This window comes from Chiloscyllium plagiosum, chromosome 22 (assembly GCF_004010195.1).
Source record: "Chiloscyllium plagiosum isolate BGI_BamShark_2017 chromosome 22, ASM401019v2, whole genome shotgun sequence".
Lineage (NCBI taxonomy): Eukaryota > Metazoa > Chordata > Chondrichthyes > Orectolobiformes > Hemiscylliidae > Chiloscyllium > Chiloscyllium plagiosum.
This window is the reverse complement of record NC_057731.1, coordinates 37,753,367-37,768,163: the sequence shown is the minus strand read 5'-3', so window position 1 is coordinate 37,768,163 and position 14,797 is coordinate 37,753,367. Positions and strand designations below refer to the sequence as shown.

The 14,797-nt window shown below is 40.8% G+C and overlaps 1 protein-coding gene across 2 annotated transcripts in view; it reads right to left on the bottom strand.

The window, feature by feature from the left end:
• The window catches only part of atrnl1b (attractin-like 1b), a 944,158-nt gene that overhangs the window by 342,833 nt on the left and 586,528 nt on the right, over positions 1 to 14,797 (bottom strand). The window contains exons 26-27 of one of the 2 annotated variants that reach the window (XM_043712812.1): positions 14,129 to 14,207; positions 9,720 to 9,806 (exon numbers count right to left, since the gene is read on the bottom strand). In XM_043712812.1, the coding sequence (XP_043568747.1) occupies positions 9,798 to 9,806; positions 14,129 to 14,207 (88 nt within the window). In that variant the 3' untranslated portion in view covers positions 9,720 to 9,797. Of the gene's footprint in view, positions 1 to 9,719; positions 9,807 to 14,128; positions 14,208 to 14,797 lie in introns of those variants that run through there. The other variant, XM_043712811.1, reaches the window with a different exon arrangement.

The window sequence follows — 14,797 nt, the reverse complement described above, 5'->3', positions numbered from 1 at the left end:
CCATATTCCCAATTCCTTCGTCTCCGCCGCATCTGCTCCCAGGAGGACCAGTTCCAAAACCGTACAACCCAGATGGCCTCCTTCTTCAAGGACCGCAATTTCCCGCCAGACGTAGTCTACGATGCCCTCCACCGCATCTCTTCCACTTCCCGCTCCTCCGCCCTTGAGCCCCGCCCCTCCAAATGCCACCAGGACAGAATCCCACTGGTCCCCACCTACCACCCCACCAACCTCCATGTACAATGTATCATCCGCTGTCATTTCCGCCACCTCCAAACGGACCCCACCACCAGGGATCTATTTCGTCACCATGCTAGGTAACATCATCAGTGAGCTGCTGAGAAAGTGCTGGTGTTCTGTCCCGCTTGCTATTTATATGTCTTGGTCTGTTGTGGTGAGTGATATCATTTCCGGTTTTTTTTCTGAGGGGTTGGTAAATGGGGTCCAAATCAATATGTTTGTTAATGGAGTTCTGGTTTGAATGCCAGGCCTCTGGGAATTCCCATGCATGTCTTTGTTTAGCCTGTCTCAGGATGGGAGTATTGTCCCAGTCAAACTGGTGTCGCTCTTCGTCTGTATGGATGCCATTGATAGCTGGTCATGTCTTTTGGTGGCTAGTTGGTGCACATTTATCCTGGTGGCTAGTTTCCTGCCCATCTGTCCAATGCAGTGTTTGTAGCAGTCCTTGCAGGGTATTTTGTATATGATGTTTGTTCTGCTGGTTGTTGGTACGAGGTCCTTTAAATTCATCAGGAGCTGTTTCATTGCGGTGGTAGTTTGTGGGCTACTGTGATGCCTAGGGGCTGGAGTAGTCTGGTCATCATCTCCGCATTGTCTTTAATGTATGGGAAGGTGGCTAGAGTCTCTGGGTGTGTTGTATCTTCGTGTTTAGGTCTGTTGTGTACGAATCAGCAGACTGCACTTATCAGATACTCGGTCCTGAATACATTGTACAGGTGTTTTTCCTCGGCTTCTCGTAGTTCCTGGGTGTTGCACTGTGTTGTGGCTCATTTAAATAATGTAATGATGCAGCTCCATTTGTGGGTGTTGGGATGATTACTCCTGGAGTCGAGAATCTGGTCAGTATGCTTGGCTTTCCTGCAGATGTTGGTCTGCAGCTGTCCATTGGCTTTTCATTCTACTGTGATGCTTAGGATGGAGAGTCTGTTTGTTGTTCTCTTCCTCTTTTGTGAACTTTATATTATTAAGGATGTTCTTTATGTGTTTGTGGGTTTATTCTAATTTGTTGCGTTTTGTGATGATGAAAGATGTCATCCACATAGTGGACCCAAAACTTGGGCTGGATCGTGAGAGAGACTGTTTGGTCTAACCTCTGTTACTGCTTCTGCTATGAGTCCTGATAATGGTGATCCCATAGGCTTCCCATTGATTTGTTTGTAGGACCTGTCATTGAAGGTGAAGTGTGCTGAGGTACAGGTCTACTAGTTTGAGGATTCTGTCCTTGCTGATGGAGTTGGTGCTGTCAGGTGTTTTGTGTCCTTGGTTCGTCTAGCAGTGAGGCCAGTGTGTCTTTGGCTAAGGTGATGTTTATTGATGTGAATAGGGCCATCACACCGAAGGAAAACATGACCTTGTTGTCCTATAACTTGGTGTCTTTGATGATGTCAAGAAATTTCTGGGGCGAATGGATGGAGTGGCTTGAGTCTTCTACTAGGTTTTTCAGTTTGTGTTGCAGTTCCTTTGCTACTCTATATGTCGGTGTACGGGGACATGAGACTATTGGTCTGAGGGGGGCCCCTTATTTTTGTACCTTTGGTAATCTGTAGAAATGGGGTGTGTTGGATCCTTCAGGTTTCATTCGTTGGAGGTCTGTCTTGTTAATTTCACCTGTCTTGTGAAGTTTCCTCAGGGATGCTGAATTACAGTTTTCTAGCTATGGAGTTGGGTCCATCGCCATCAATTGGTAGTTATCGGTATTTGCGGGTAGTGTTCTTGCTTTTTCAAAGTATTGCGTTCTGTTTAGGATGATGGTCATGTGCCCTTTGTCTGCCGGTAGGATTACGATATTTCTGTCTCTTCTGAGTCCTTCCAGGGCTTTCCTTTCCAATATCTTGAGGATGTTCACTTCTTTCTTTCAGCTTAGTGTTGGTGCTACTGTCTGTCTGATTGCCAGTTGGATTTCTTCCGTGATTCAGTTCTCTTTCAGGGTGGATTCCAGTACTGCTCAGAAGTCTTTTTTGTCTTTATGAAGTACATACCTCGTACTAGGACAGCTTTCTCCGTGTCTGAGTGTGGTCGGTCCGACAGGTTCTTTACCCAAGTCTCCTAGAGGCCTGGCATTCAAACCGAAACTCCATGAACAAGCATATCTATTTGGACCCCATTTACCAACCTCACAGAAAAAGAACCAGAAGTGATATCACCCACCACAACCGACCAAGACACACAAATAGCAAGCGGGACAGAACACCAGCGCTTCATCGGAAGCTAATTGATGATGTTACCTACCATGATGATGAAATGTCTGAGAACAAACCTACCAGCTCAGTGAGCAAACGTACAACCTGATCCACAACCTGAGCTACAAATCTTCTCCAAAATCGCAAACAATAGCATTTAATAGCATTCGATGTTTTTTTTAAGTGCCAAATAGTAGCTGTTGAATTCATGTAGCCTTAAGCTAAAGATTTCTTATTCACTTTCATGGAATTCATTACCTCAGTATTTCAAGTGCATGTATTTTGAGCCTTGCATTGTGATATTGACCAAGCCATGTCTTATGAGCTGCAGGCTGATATAGCAACATTAATGACTTAACTATCAACTGTTTTCATCTGTCAGGTTTCCCAGTAACATTCTAGCTGGAACTCTTGTAGCCATAATCATAAAATTCTTTTGGTTGCTAAGATCCCATTCTCTTCAGTTATCTCTCCTGAACTTTTAAACACTACTCCTTGAAACCTAGTGTTGACTAAAATACATTAGAAATGTTAATTTATTAAGTGTTATATACATGAAAAATGCACTTTCAGCTCTGCAGCTGTAGATACTTTGGTAACTCCAAGACGGGCTTGTGGTATTCTATTCAAAGTGCTGAGTAGCTGGAAAAAATATGGATGAAGTGCAACATCTAGCAAGGCATGATGTAACAAAGTCCTCCAGCTTTATGTACCTTGCTTCTGAGTAAAACTGTCAAACAGGCCAGCAATGGTGTCAGAGATAGACTGCTGCCCATTTTCTAGTAGGTATTCTGGTTGCTCAAAAAAAGAGGTGAAGTGAAGTCTCATTTGTGGCTCTTTAAGCCAAGGATCAATGGCAACTAACTCAAAATTAGATAATGAAAGTAATTTTGTGCAGGAATGACCCCAAAGATTAATACCAATAGTTTTCATTGGGTTGCTGTTAATTTTCACAATTTAAACCTGTTTGTGTTGATCCTTTACTTATGATTCAAATTTTCATCGGAGAAGCGTTTATCATTTTTCTGACACACTTTGCTATTTGTTTGTTTGGTCTTTTTGCTCTTTAATTTCAATCTGAGACAAGGAACAGGAAAAGGCACTGTAGAATTACAAGCATTTTTCATAGGAACAAAGTGAGGAGGAAAACAAGTGCAACAGGCCAGCCTACATCGTTCATGTGTATGTAATAGTGACCAGTTGCAGTGGTATTGGCAATGAGCTTGCAATAGTTAAGCTGCCTAGCTATAGAATATTGCAGAAATGAATAAATGAGAAAATAGAAGAAAAAGGCATAAAATAATACTTGATAGTAGCACTATCCTCATCATACTTAATTGCATTTATTTTGCTTACCATGGTTTTTGCGCTTGTACAGAAAACTGATTTCTGTCTCACCAATATTGATGCTGGTTGCAATTTCATGTCAAATTATGTTAAAACAGAATTGTGTGATTGTGTTGTATTAAGATAAAAACATAAATTTCTATTAACTTAGGATTCCACTGTGCTTAGCACAGATTTGGCCTGTACATATAATTGGATACCAAATGGGTAACACATGCAACGTGTTCTTCCAATCTCACTGAGAAATACAACTTAAGTGTACATTTTTTGGCAATAAAATACTGCCTAAAAATAAATGTGGTCAATGGCACAGAGAAAAAAATATTCAAGATTGCACAACGTGAGAAAATTAGACTTGGGGAAATAGTGCCACTTTTTCCCCCGACAGCTGCAAAGCACAACAATAAGGAACAAAAATTATTATTTCTCCACTGCATTGTCCCAGAATTCCAGGATTTTGCACAAATACAAAAGGAGTGACAATAAAATGGTTAAATGCAAATCACATTAACGAGGTGAAATATTGTGATACATTTTCATGTTCTTTTCCTGAAATCATGTCCTTCTCTTCAGTTTTTCTCTCATTCTGCAGCTACAATCAAAGCAAATTAAGAAGCCTCCCTCCTGCCTAATCTAGCTCCAGCTACTAACACAGTTCCTGATTGCTGTTGATGATAGGTGTCTTAATGTCATGCCTTCAATAACACTGTAAGAAGCCTTTCTCTATGACAACTCCATAGCTTTCTATTTCGCATTTTCTTCTATGTAACTCAGGACTGGGAATGGGACAGTGGGTTTATCAGGGTCCAATAATCGAAGTTGGGTCTGGGACCTGAGCCAGGAGTAGCCCTTGGGGCCTGGAATTTTTGACTATGCTCCTACACAGGATTTTTCTTCAGCCCAGCTCATCCTGTTTTAAAGACTACTATTAATGATAGTTATGGGGAAGTGAAGTGTGGAGGGGGCAACAGTTATGCTATAGTTGGGGGTGTGGAGTGGAATGTAGTGTAGTGGGGGAGAAAAGATATTGATAGTTCAGATTAAGTGATTGGAATGTGAGAATGAGAGAACAATGGGTCTAACTGCCATACTTCAAAGAATAGTGTGTTCGACAGGGGGGTGGAATAGGGAGAGGACATGGTGACAGAGAATGTAACAAGTAAAGCTAAAAGAAGAGGAAGGGATGGGAGTTGGTTCACAATTTGGACCAATATTAAGTCCAATCGGCTGTAAAGTGCCTAGTCTGAAGATGAGATGTTTTCCTCCAGTTTGCACTGTGATTCACTGGATCATTGCAGCATGCCAAGGACAGACATGTGAGCATGTGAGTAGGATGCTGTGTTAAAACGATGACCCACAGGAAAGTTGGAGTCATACGTGCACAGAGACTGGAGGTGTTCTGCAGAGCAGTCACCCAGTCTGTGTTTGTTTCTCCAATGTATAGTAGGCAACATTGGGTGCACCAAAACAATACACAAGATTGGAGGAGGTACAGGTGAAATACTGCTTCACCTGGAAAGATTGTTTAGGCTCTCGAATAGTGAGTAAGGTGGCAAAGGGGCAGGTGTTGCACCTTCTATGGTTACATTGGAAGATTCCAATGTTGGTGGGGTGGGAGAGGGTGGAGTGGTGGTGTTAGTGGTGGATGAATGAACAAAGATGTCCTGGGGGGAACGTTCCCTGCAGAATGCAGACGGGGGAACTGATGTGGCGTTCTGCTAGAGTTGTCTGAAATGGCAGAGAATGATCCTTTGAATGCGGAGGCTGGTGGGATGAAAAGTGAGAACAAGGGGGACCCAATCATGCTGTTATGAATTATGGGAAGGGGCAAGCGCAGAACACGGTCAGATGCATTTGAGGACCCTGTCAATCACAGTGGGTGGGAAACCATAGTAATTCTTCAAGGATGACATGTCAGCAGTGCTATTTTGGTAGGTGGCATCATCTGAATAGATGAGACGTAGGTGAAGGAATTGGGAGAATGGAATGGAATCTTTGCAGGACATGGAGGTGTGATGAGCTGTAGTGAAGGTAGCTATGGGAGTTAGTGGACAGTTTATTCCCTGCAATGGAGAGAGAGGTCAGGGAAAGGAAGGGATGTGTCAGAAATGGACAATGTGAAAGTTATAGAGGAATGAAAATTGGAGGCAGAATGAACAAAGTTTTCATGGTCCTGACAGGAGCATGAAGCGGCACTGGAGCAGTCATTGATGTACTGACAAAAGAGATGTGGGAGGGAGCCAGTGTAGGACTAGAATAAGAATTATTCCACATACTACATAAAGAGGCAGGCGTAACTGGGACCCACGCAGGTGCCCATAGCTACTCCTTTGACTTGGCAGAAATGAGATGAATTAAAGGAGAAATTGTTCAGTGAGAGAACAAGTTCAGCTAGACAGAGGGGAGTGGTGGTAGATGGGGAGTGTTCAGGTCTCTGATTGAAGTAGAAAAGCCTCATATTGTGGCTGTACCGGGGCAGTCTGGTTTGTGGATTTTGAGAATCAAGTAGAAGCAGGCTGTCCAAGGTTGGGAGAAAGTAAGATTGGAGTCAGTGGAGCCATCATCTCATCATCTAGTAATTAGTTAAAATTACAATCTCATGGAAATACTGTTTTAACGTCACTGTAAAAAAAAATTACCTTCTAAAGAAAATCAAATTCGGTCTTCACAGAACTGAAAAGAAAAATTTGTTTTACTTTCCCATTTTACTCAAATTCCTGAATAAAAGTACAACTTTACTATTACTGATACTTGTTTCAAGGAGGAAAGGAATTTCGGTTCAATATTCCTGGTTACAGGTTAATAATGAAACAAAGGAATCAACGAATCATTGGACCTTAGTGCACATTGAACCTGTAACACCAAAACTATGCTTTATCTACACTTGTCCCACTTCTCAGCACTGGCCCAAAGCCTTGACAATTGTGACATTTCAAATGCTCATTCAAGTACTTTTTAAAAGTTGTGAGGTTATCTGCCTCTGCCACAATCCCAGGCAGTGCATTCCAGACTCCCACCACCCTCTGGCAGAAACATTTTTTTCCTCAACTCCCCTCCAAGCCTTTTAACTTTCATCTTAAAACTGTCCCTCTTATTATCAATGCTTCAACAAAAGGGAACAGTTGTTTTCTATTCATTCTACCCGTTAACCCTCATAATCTTGTGAACTCAATCAGGAGGTCACAGTATTGATTACAGAGACAATTACAGTTCTGTGAAGGCATACATTAGCACAGTTGTTAAATGTGGTCAGATGGATTAAACCAAACAACATAAAAGACAGAACACCATGAACCAGAAGGATGTGGAAGATCAAATACTGAGACGAATTTCTGAAGTGCAAATCAATTTGCATTAATAATTAGGAAACATTAAATACCTTAATATGAAGTGAAATAGAATCAATGTAAAAGGTTTAGAAGTCATCAAAGTCTTTCTCTGAATTTAGAGAAATTCTTTAGTTAGTGCATAGGAAGTGCAACAAAAGGAGGAACACATCTGGAAGTAAAGCAGAGCAAGTATGGGTAGAGCATTTTGGTGGTTGTGACCTCATTAGATTTAATGTAGATGTCAAAAGAGCAAATGTAGAACAGAAAAGAAAGGTTCTGATTGGGCATGGCCAACTTTATGAAACTGGGATGGCATGGTGGCACAGTGGTTAGCACTGTTGCTTCACAGTAGCAGGGACCCAAGTTCGATTCCAGCCTCAGTCAACCATCTACATGGAGTTTGCACATTCTCCACATGTCTGAGTGGGTTCTGTTTGGTTATTCCAGTTTCCTCACACCATCCAAAGATGTGCAGGTTAGATGAATTGGCCATGAATAGTTGCCCAGTCTCCAGGGATGTGCAGGCTGGGTAGGTTTGCCATGAGAAATTCAGGGTTACAGCACTAGGTGGGTCTGGATGGGATGCTCCTTGGAGAATCGGTGAGGACTTAATGAGCTGATTCTGTAGGGATTCTATGATTTCACTTAACAGAAGGGGATTGGAGATTGGCACTTGCTGGTAAATTGTTAGAAGAGCAGTGGGAGACAAATGGATGTCAAATTGTGTCCAAAACTGATTCAGTGCCAGAAAACAAAGCATGTTGAAATGGTCAGCAATTTTTGGCATTCAGGAGTACCTGATACTGGGGGAAGGACAACTACTGAGTTGTTAAGTGCCTGAATATCACAAGATGTGAGGGGCCTTCCCAAAAGGTGATAACATGGGGTTTCACTGGCCCTTCATGTGGTGGTGGTGGTCGCCTCCACAAGATGCTGATGATTCAGTGAAATACTGAAGAAATTAAGTACTGTTGAAGATGCCATTTTTTGACTAAAATGTTTCACCATCAAACATGGCTTTGTCCGTGGGAAATCATGTCTCACTAACTTGATCGAGTTTTTTGAAGAAGTAACAAAGAGGATTGACGAGGGCAGAGCAGTGGTCGTGATCTTTATGGACTTCGGTAAGGTGTTCAAGAGGGTTCCTCATGATAGACTCGTTAGCAAGATTAGATCACATGGAATACAAGGAGAACTAGCCATTTGGATACTGAATTGACTCGAAGGTAAAAGACATAGGTGAAGGGTTGTTTTTCAGATTGGAGGGCTGTGACCAATGATATGCCACAAAGATTGCTGCTGGGTACACTGCTTTTTGTCATTTATATAAATGATTTGGATGTGAACTCAGAGGTATAGTTCATAAGTTTGCAGATGACACCAAATTTGGAGGTGCAGTGGACAGCAAAGAAGGTTACTCAGAGTTAGACAGGATCTTGAGCAGATGGGCCAATGGGTTGAGGAGTGGCAGATGAAGTTTAATCTAGATAAACGTGAGGTGCTGCATTTTCGAAAGGGAAATCAGCGCAGGACTTATAGACTTAATGAGAAGGTCCTGGGGAGGGTTACTGAACAAAGAAATCTTGGCGTGCAGGTTCATAGTTCCTTGAGTTGCAGGTAGATAGCATAGTGAAGGTGGTGTTTGGTAAGATTTCCTTTATTAGTCAGAGCATTGAGTACAGGAGTTGGGAGGTCATGTTGCAGTTGTACAGGACATTGGTTGGCCCACTTTTGGAATATTGTGTTCAATTCTGGTCTCCCACCTATCGAAATGATGTTGTGAAACCTGAAAGGGTTCAGAAAAGATTTACAAGGACGTTGCCCGGGTTGGATGGTTTGAGCTTTGTGAGAGGCTGAATAGGCTGGAGCTGTTTTCCCTGGGCATTGGAGGCTGAGGGGTGACCATATAGAGGTTTATAAAATCATGAGGGGCATGGATAGGGTAAATAGACAAGGCCTTTTCTCTGGGGTGGAGGAGTCCAGAATTAGAGGGCATAGGTTTAGGGTGAGGGGGGGGGAAAATTTAAAATGGACCTAAGGGGCAAGTTTTTCACACAGATGGTGCAGCATGAATGGAATGAGCTGCCAGAGGAAGTGGTGGAGTTGGTACAATTACAGCATTTAAAAAAACATCCAGATGGGTATATGAATAGGAAGTTTTTAGAGGGACAGCCAAGTGCTGTCAAATGGGACAAGATTAAATTAGGATATCTGGTCAGCATGGACATGTCGAACCAAAGAGTCTATTTCTGTACTGTACCTCTCTATGACTATCTCAGGTGTACATTAAATTTCCCATGGAATTTTTTGAGGAGCAGCAGGAGTATTCTCTCTGGTGTCCAAAATTTATCCCTCAACCAATTACAAAAAAGATGTTTTCAGGTAACAGAATCACAAAAGGAAACCATTCAGTCCATCACATCTGCTCTGGCAGTCCAAATGATCATCATGAAGTTGTATCATTCTCTCACCCTGTATCATAATAGTGCACATTATTTCTATTTACATAATCACCTCATGACCTCTTGAATATTACATATCTTTTCTTTATTTTGAGGGGTGGGAGTGGCCTTCTGTACAAATTTTGCAAATTTTTCATGGCATTTTCTATGTCACAACAGTGACCACACTTGAAAAGCTCGATATTCATGGTGAAGCGCTTTGGTTGTGGAAGGTAACTGGCAGACTTCTTGCTTTAAAATCAAGCCCACTTTTGTGAGAATCACAGGAATAGAGGGGTTGAAAAGAAAAATGAAAAAATCACTTGAGAAATTGATGCTACTCAACTTGTTGGATTAAATTTGAAGTCAGGTCATGTTTACACCATTATATATTCAGTTCTTCATTCTCAACAATAATATGGCAAGGCAATAACAGTAACAATATTAGTGCATAAGAGACAGAAACTTAGCTAAACAGGTAAAAATATCGAGCCACTAAAACAAATACAGATCGCCTAGTGTCACATATCCATAATACTTGGCAAACAAGAGGCGCTCGGCATTGCATTTAAAAACTGCACCAATGTCCATTTTTGACATAAAATGCATACAATAGGTTACATCTTAAGTCCATGAATCTTGGATTCTGGGTAGCAGTTTAAAGTTTTTAGTCTGCCAATCTGGAATATCTTTTCTCTTGGAAACCATAAAGCTTCATGTGGATGCTTTACAGTCTCAATCATCGCTAAGAAGCAATTTATTGGCAAGTGCTTCAAAAGGTTCTTCTAAAAATGTCTACCTAAACAGTTATCAGGTTTGAAATAAGAGAAACTAAAACAAAAATGCCCAACCAGCCAGCCCATTTGAAAACTCCTTGAATGCATGCATTCCTGCAACTCCCAGTCTTCACAAGGTTCAAGAAGAAGAAGCAAGAGTAGGCTATTGGGCCCATTAAAGCTACTCCACAATTTAATGAGATCATGGCTGATCATTTATTTCAACACCTTTTTCCATTATTACCATAGTCTTTGATGCTTTTACTATATAGAAATCTACGATTTTAAGTCTTGAACACATAACGTGACAGCCTCCAAAGTTCTCCGAAACAGAGAATTCCAGAGATTCAGAACTCTGAGTGAAAAAAACCTCTCCTTATCTGTCCTAAATGACATAAATCTTATTTTAACGTTGTGTCCCTCATTTTAGATACCCCAGCCAGGGTAAACATCTTTCCTGTATTTAACTTGTTGATTCCTACGAGAACTTTGCATATTTGAATGCGATTGCCTCTTATTCTTTTAAACTCCAGACCATATAGGCCTGGTCTATCTGACTTTTCCTCACAGGATAATTCCTCTATCCCAGGAATTAGATTAGTTAAACTTTGTTGCGGTGTCTGTATGGCAAGTATATCTCTCCGTGGGTAAGGAGACCAAAATTTCGCATTTCACCAGGTATGGTCTCACCAGAGTTCTTTATAATTGTATTTAGACATCTTTACTCCTATATCCAAATCCATTTGTAATAAAAACCAGTTTAAATCTTGTCTTCTTTATTCCTTGCTGTACCTGCACATTAACTTTCAGTGACTCTCACACATGGACATCCGACTCCTTTTGAAGTGCAGCATTTTCAGCCTCTCAATATTTAAGAAATTTATTCTTCCTTTTCCAACAAATGTGAATAATTTCTTATTATGCTACATGTAGTCCATCTGGCAAATTTTTTACCCTCCCAGTTAGACTCTCCAAATCTCTTTGAGAAGTCTTTGTATCTTCCTCACAACTAACATTTCCACCCAGTCTATCTAACTTGTAATCATGGAATATTACATTTTATCCCCATTTCAAAATCAGTTGTATAAATTATGATTTGCTGCAGTCCAAGCAATTATCCTTGTGTATCCATTAGATAGAATCTCCCAACCTAAAAATGACCCATTAACTTTTCTGTAAAAGAACTGCAGATGCTGTGAATCAGAAACAAAATCAGAGGTTGCTGGCGAAGTTCAGGAGATCTGACAGCATCTGTGAAGAGAATTCAAAGTTAACATTTCGTGTCTGGTGACTCTTCCCTCAGAACTGATGCTGCCAAACCTGCTGAACTTTTATGACAATTTCTGTTTTTGTTTCATTCACTTCTATGGTCTTTTTGTTTGAAAATCAACTCTTTATCCATGCCAGTACATTGTCCCCAATCCTGTGAGCGACAAACGTATTTACTAACCTCTTGCGTATGGCTTTATCAAACTCTATCTCATTCGCTGCAGGCAAGGATGCCCCGAGGCATAGTACATTAGTGAGACCAAGCAGATGCTACAACAACAGATTAATGGACACCGTGCAACAATTGCCACACAGGGATGTTCCCTCCCAGTCGGGGAACACTTCAGCAGTCAGAGACATGCAGCCTCGGATCTTCAGGTGACCGTCCTCCAAGGCAGACTTCAGGATATGCAACAATGTAGAGTGGTCGAGCAAAGGCTGATAGCCAAGTTCGGAAACCATAAGGATGGCCTCAATCTGGACCTTGGGTTCATGTCGCACTACAGGTGACCCCACTAAACTATACATTCTCTCATACATGCACACTCTTACATACTCACACTCACGCAGACCCTCTCTCATACACACGTTCTTTCTCATATACACACACACACCCACCGCACTCGCACCCACGCACACAACTTCTCACAGGCTTATACTCCATCACACTCACACACAAACACTTTACCAAACATGCTCACATGCAAACAAACACTCTCTCATGTGCACTCACATTCACAGGCATAAACTCTCGTTCTTTCTCTCTCTCTCTCTCACACATGCATGCACATACACATGTAGTCCATGGGGTGAATTTGCATTTTCAGATTAATATGTGCAGATACATTCTATTTTGCTCAAAAAGCACACAGCCTACAGGCAGTCAATTCAGGCAGTCAATCCATGTAACATTTTATAAGTTCCTACTTTGGAAACAGAACCAGTCTGACTCAAGATTGGGATACAGACAGATTCTAACCTCATATCTTTAATGCATTGTCTGAGCTGAGATGTCACCCGATTTTATAAAGCCTTAAATTATCTGGAGAATCTGACTTAAAAGAAGTTCTGTTTACATAACGAATCGAAACCTGCAACCCATTCTAAAAGATGAAAGACTTAACAGCAATGTTTGTTCAATATATCATTTCAATTGCATGACACTAATCTTTTGCTGTAAATTCTGTCTTATGATGCCGTTCCACAGCCACTTGATGAAGGAGCAGCACTCCGAAAGCTAGTGCTTCCAAATTATAACTTAGTATTGTGTGATTTTTAATTTTGTCCACCCCAGTCTGTCATCGGCTCCTCCACATCTGGCAAAGTATTCATTATCTTCAAGAAGGAGAACAAATTTTGTGCATCTGCAGAAAAGTTTGTGCCAGAAAACTGGCATTATAACATAATGTGAGCACCTGATTCCACAGAAATTCTGATGAAAATGATCCTTTCCCACAACAGTACAAGCAGAAAATTTGGTCGACACACCGGTACCTATGGGACAAGGAGCGTGCCGGTTGTTCAAATATTTTGGATAATCAAGAAGTATGCATAACCACAGTAAAACATTATCAAGCTGAGCTTTGAGACATCAACATCCCTAAAAAAACATCTGGGATATAGATATGACTGTTGTACTTTATTAAAAACATAAATACTCACACATGGCAGCTAATAATGGTATTTCCGGCTTTTTATGCTGGTTTACCAAGAGTATCAGTTGAGTGCCAGTTAAAACAATGTTTGCCGTATAACCTACATATCTTTAGATAAGTGGATCAATAACAATGTAAAGTTGAAGCAGGGCAGAGAAACGGCAGGAAACTGAGTTGATTAGTCAAAAAAATACAACCAAAATAATAAGTGAAATCTAGATAATAGAAGGAAACATATTGCATCAAAACTGCCAAGACAAGGAGCGATTTATTCATAAACCATTAGGTATTTAAAATGAAAGATTGAGGGACAAATTTGTATTTTATCTCAAATAAGGGTTGGCACGATGGCTCAGTGGTTCGCACTGCTGCCTCACAACTCCAGGGATCTGTGTTTGATCCCAGCCTCGGGTGACTGTGTGGAGTTTGCACGTTCTCCCTGTGTCTGTGTGGGTTTCCTCTGAGTGTACTGGTTTCCTCCCACAATCCAAAAAACTTGGGCTTGTGGACAGTAACCTTCCATAAAATTCACCAAAACAGAAATTAGTTACGTGTCAGTTAAGTTTCAACCCAGAGATCAAATGTATAGATCATAATAGCCAGAAATTCTCCATCATAGTTTATCAGGAAATTATTATACCTTGTCGTGGACATGAAATTATCCACATTACATGTACTTTGCAAAAAGCAAATCACTTACAAAGATCTGTAATCATCTGATTCTCAATATCATCCATTATGTGATTTGAATACTGCCAAGTGATGAATAAATTGGCAACATTTTGCTCATCTTTTTTGCACAGGAATAAAGGTAAGATATCCAGACGAATTGGAAGAAAATTAATTCGACAAAATAAACAATCAATTAAGAGTAACATTGCTATCTCCTACCTCTCTCCTTCGCGAAGCCCAGCAAGATTGTTTGATTTTCCATACTACAGCAGCCACCAAGAGTAATGACAGGAAACAGCTACAAGGAAATAATCAAATGCATCCAGATATGATTATGTTATCATTGCAATAACAACAAATTTTACACAATAATGATTCAGCATTTGCCACTTAGCTTTTTAAAGTTTATAGTAATGAAAATGCAACTTTGCCCTTATGTGAAAGCTCTTAATAAGATACACATTTCTCCCAATATTAGGTATCATACTTGCATCTAATTGATTCAAATTCAGGTAGGCAGAAGACGAAGAAGAATCAAAACTTAAGTGTCCAATTCTCTGGGGCTTTCTATGAATGATGCAAGACTGGGTATCCTCAGTGTTTTTATACCGTAAATCCTGACCGCAGCAATCTCTAGAGGTTTCCTGTTTCCCAATGCACTAAATTACAAATTTTTGTCCTGGTTTACATAAGCCTCTGTGGCAACATCCCACCTTACTTCCTCAAAGTCTACCTTTTTATGAGGTCACTTTGAAGTTAACTGTGTATTGTATATATGATGTGCAGGTGCCGATGTTGGACTGAAGTGGACAAAGTTAAAAATCACACAACACAGGTTATAGTCAAAAAGGTTTATTTGGAAGTACTAGCTTTCAGAGCGCTGCTCCT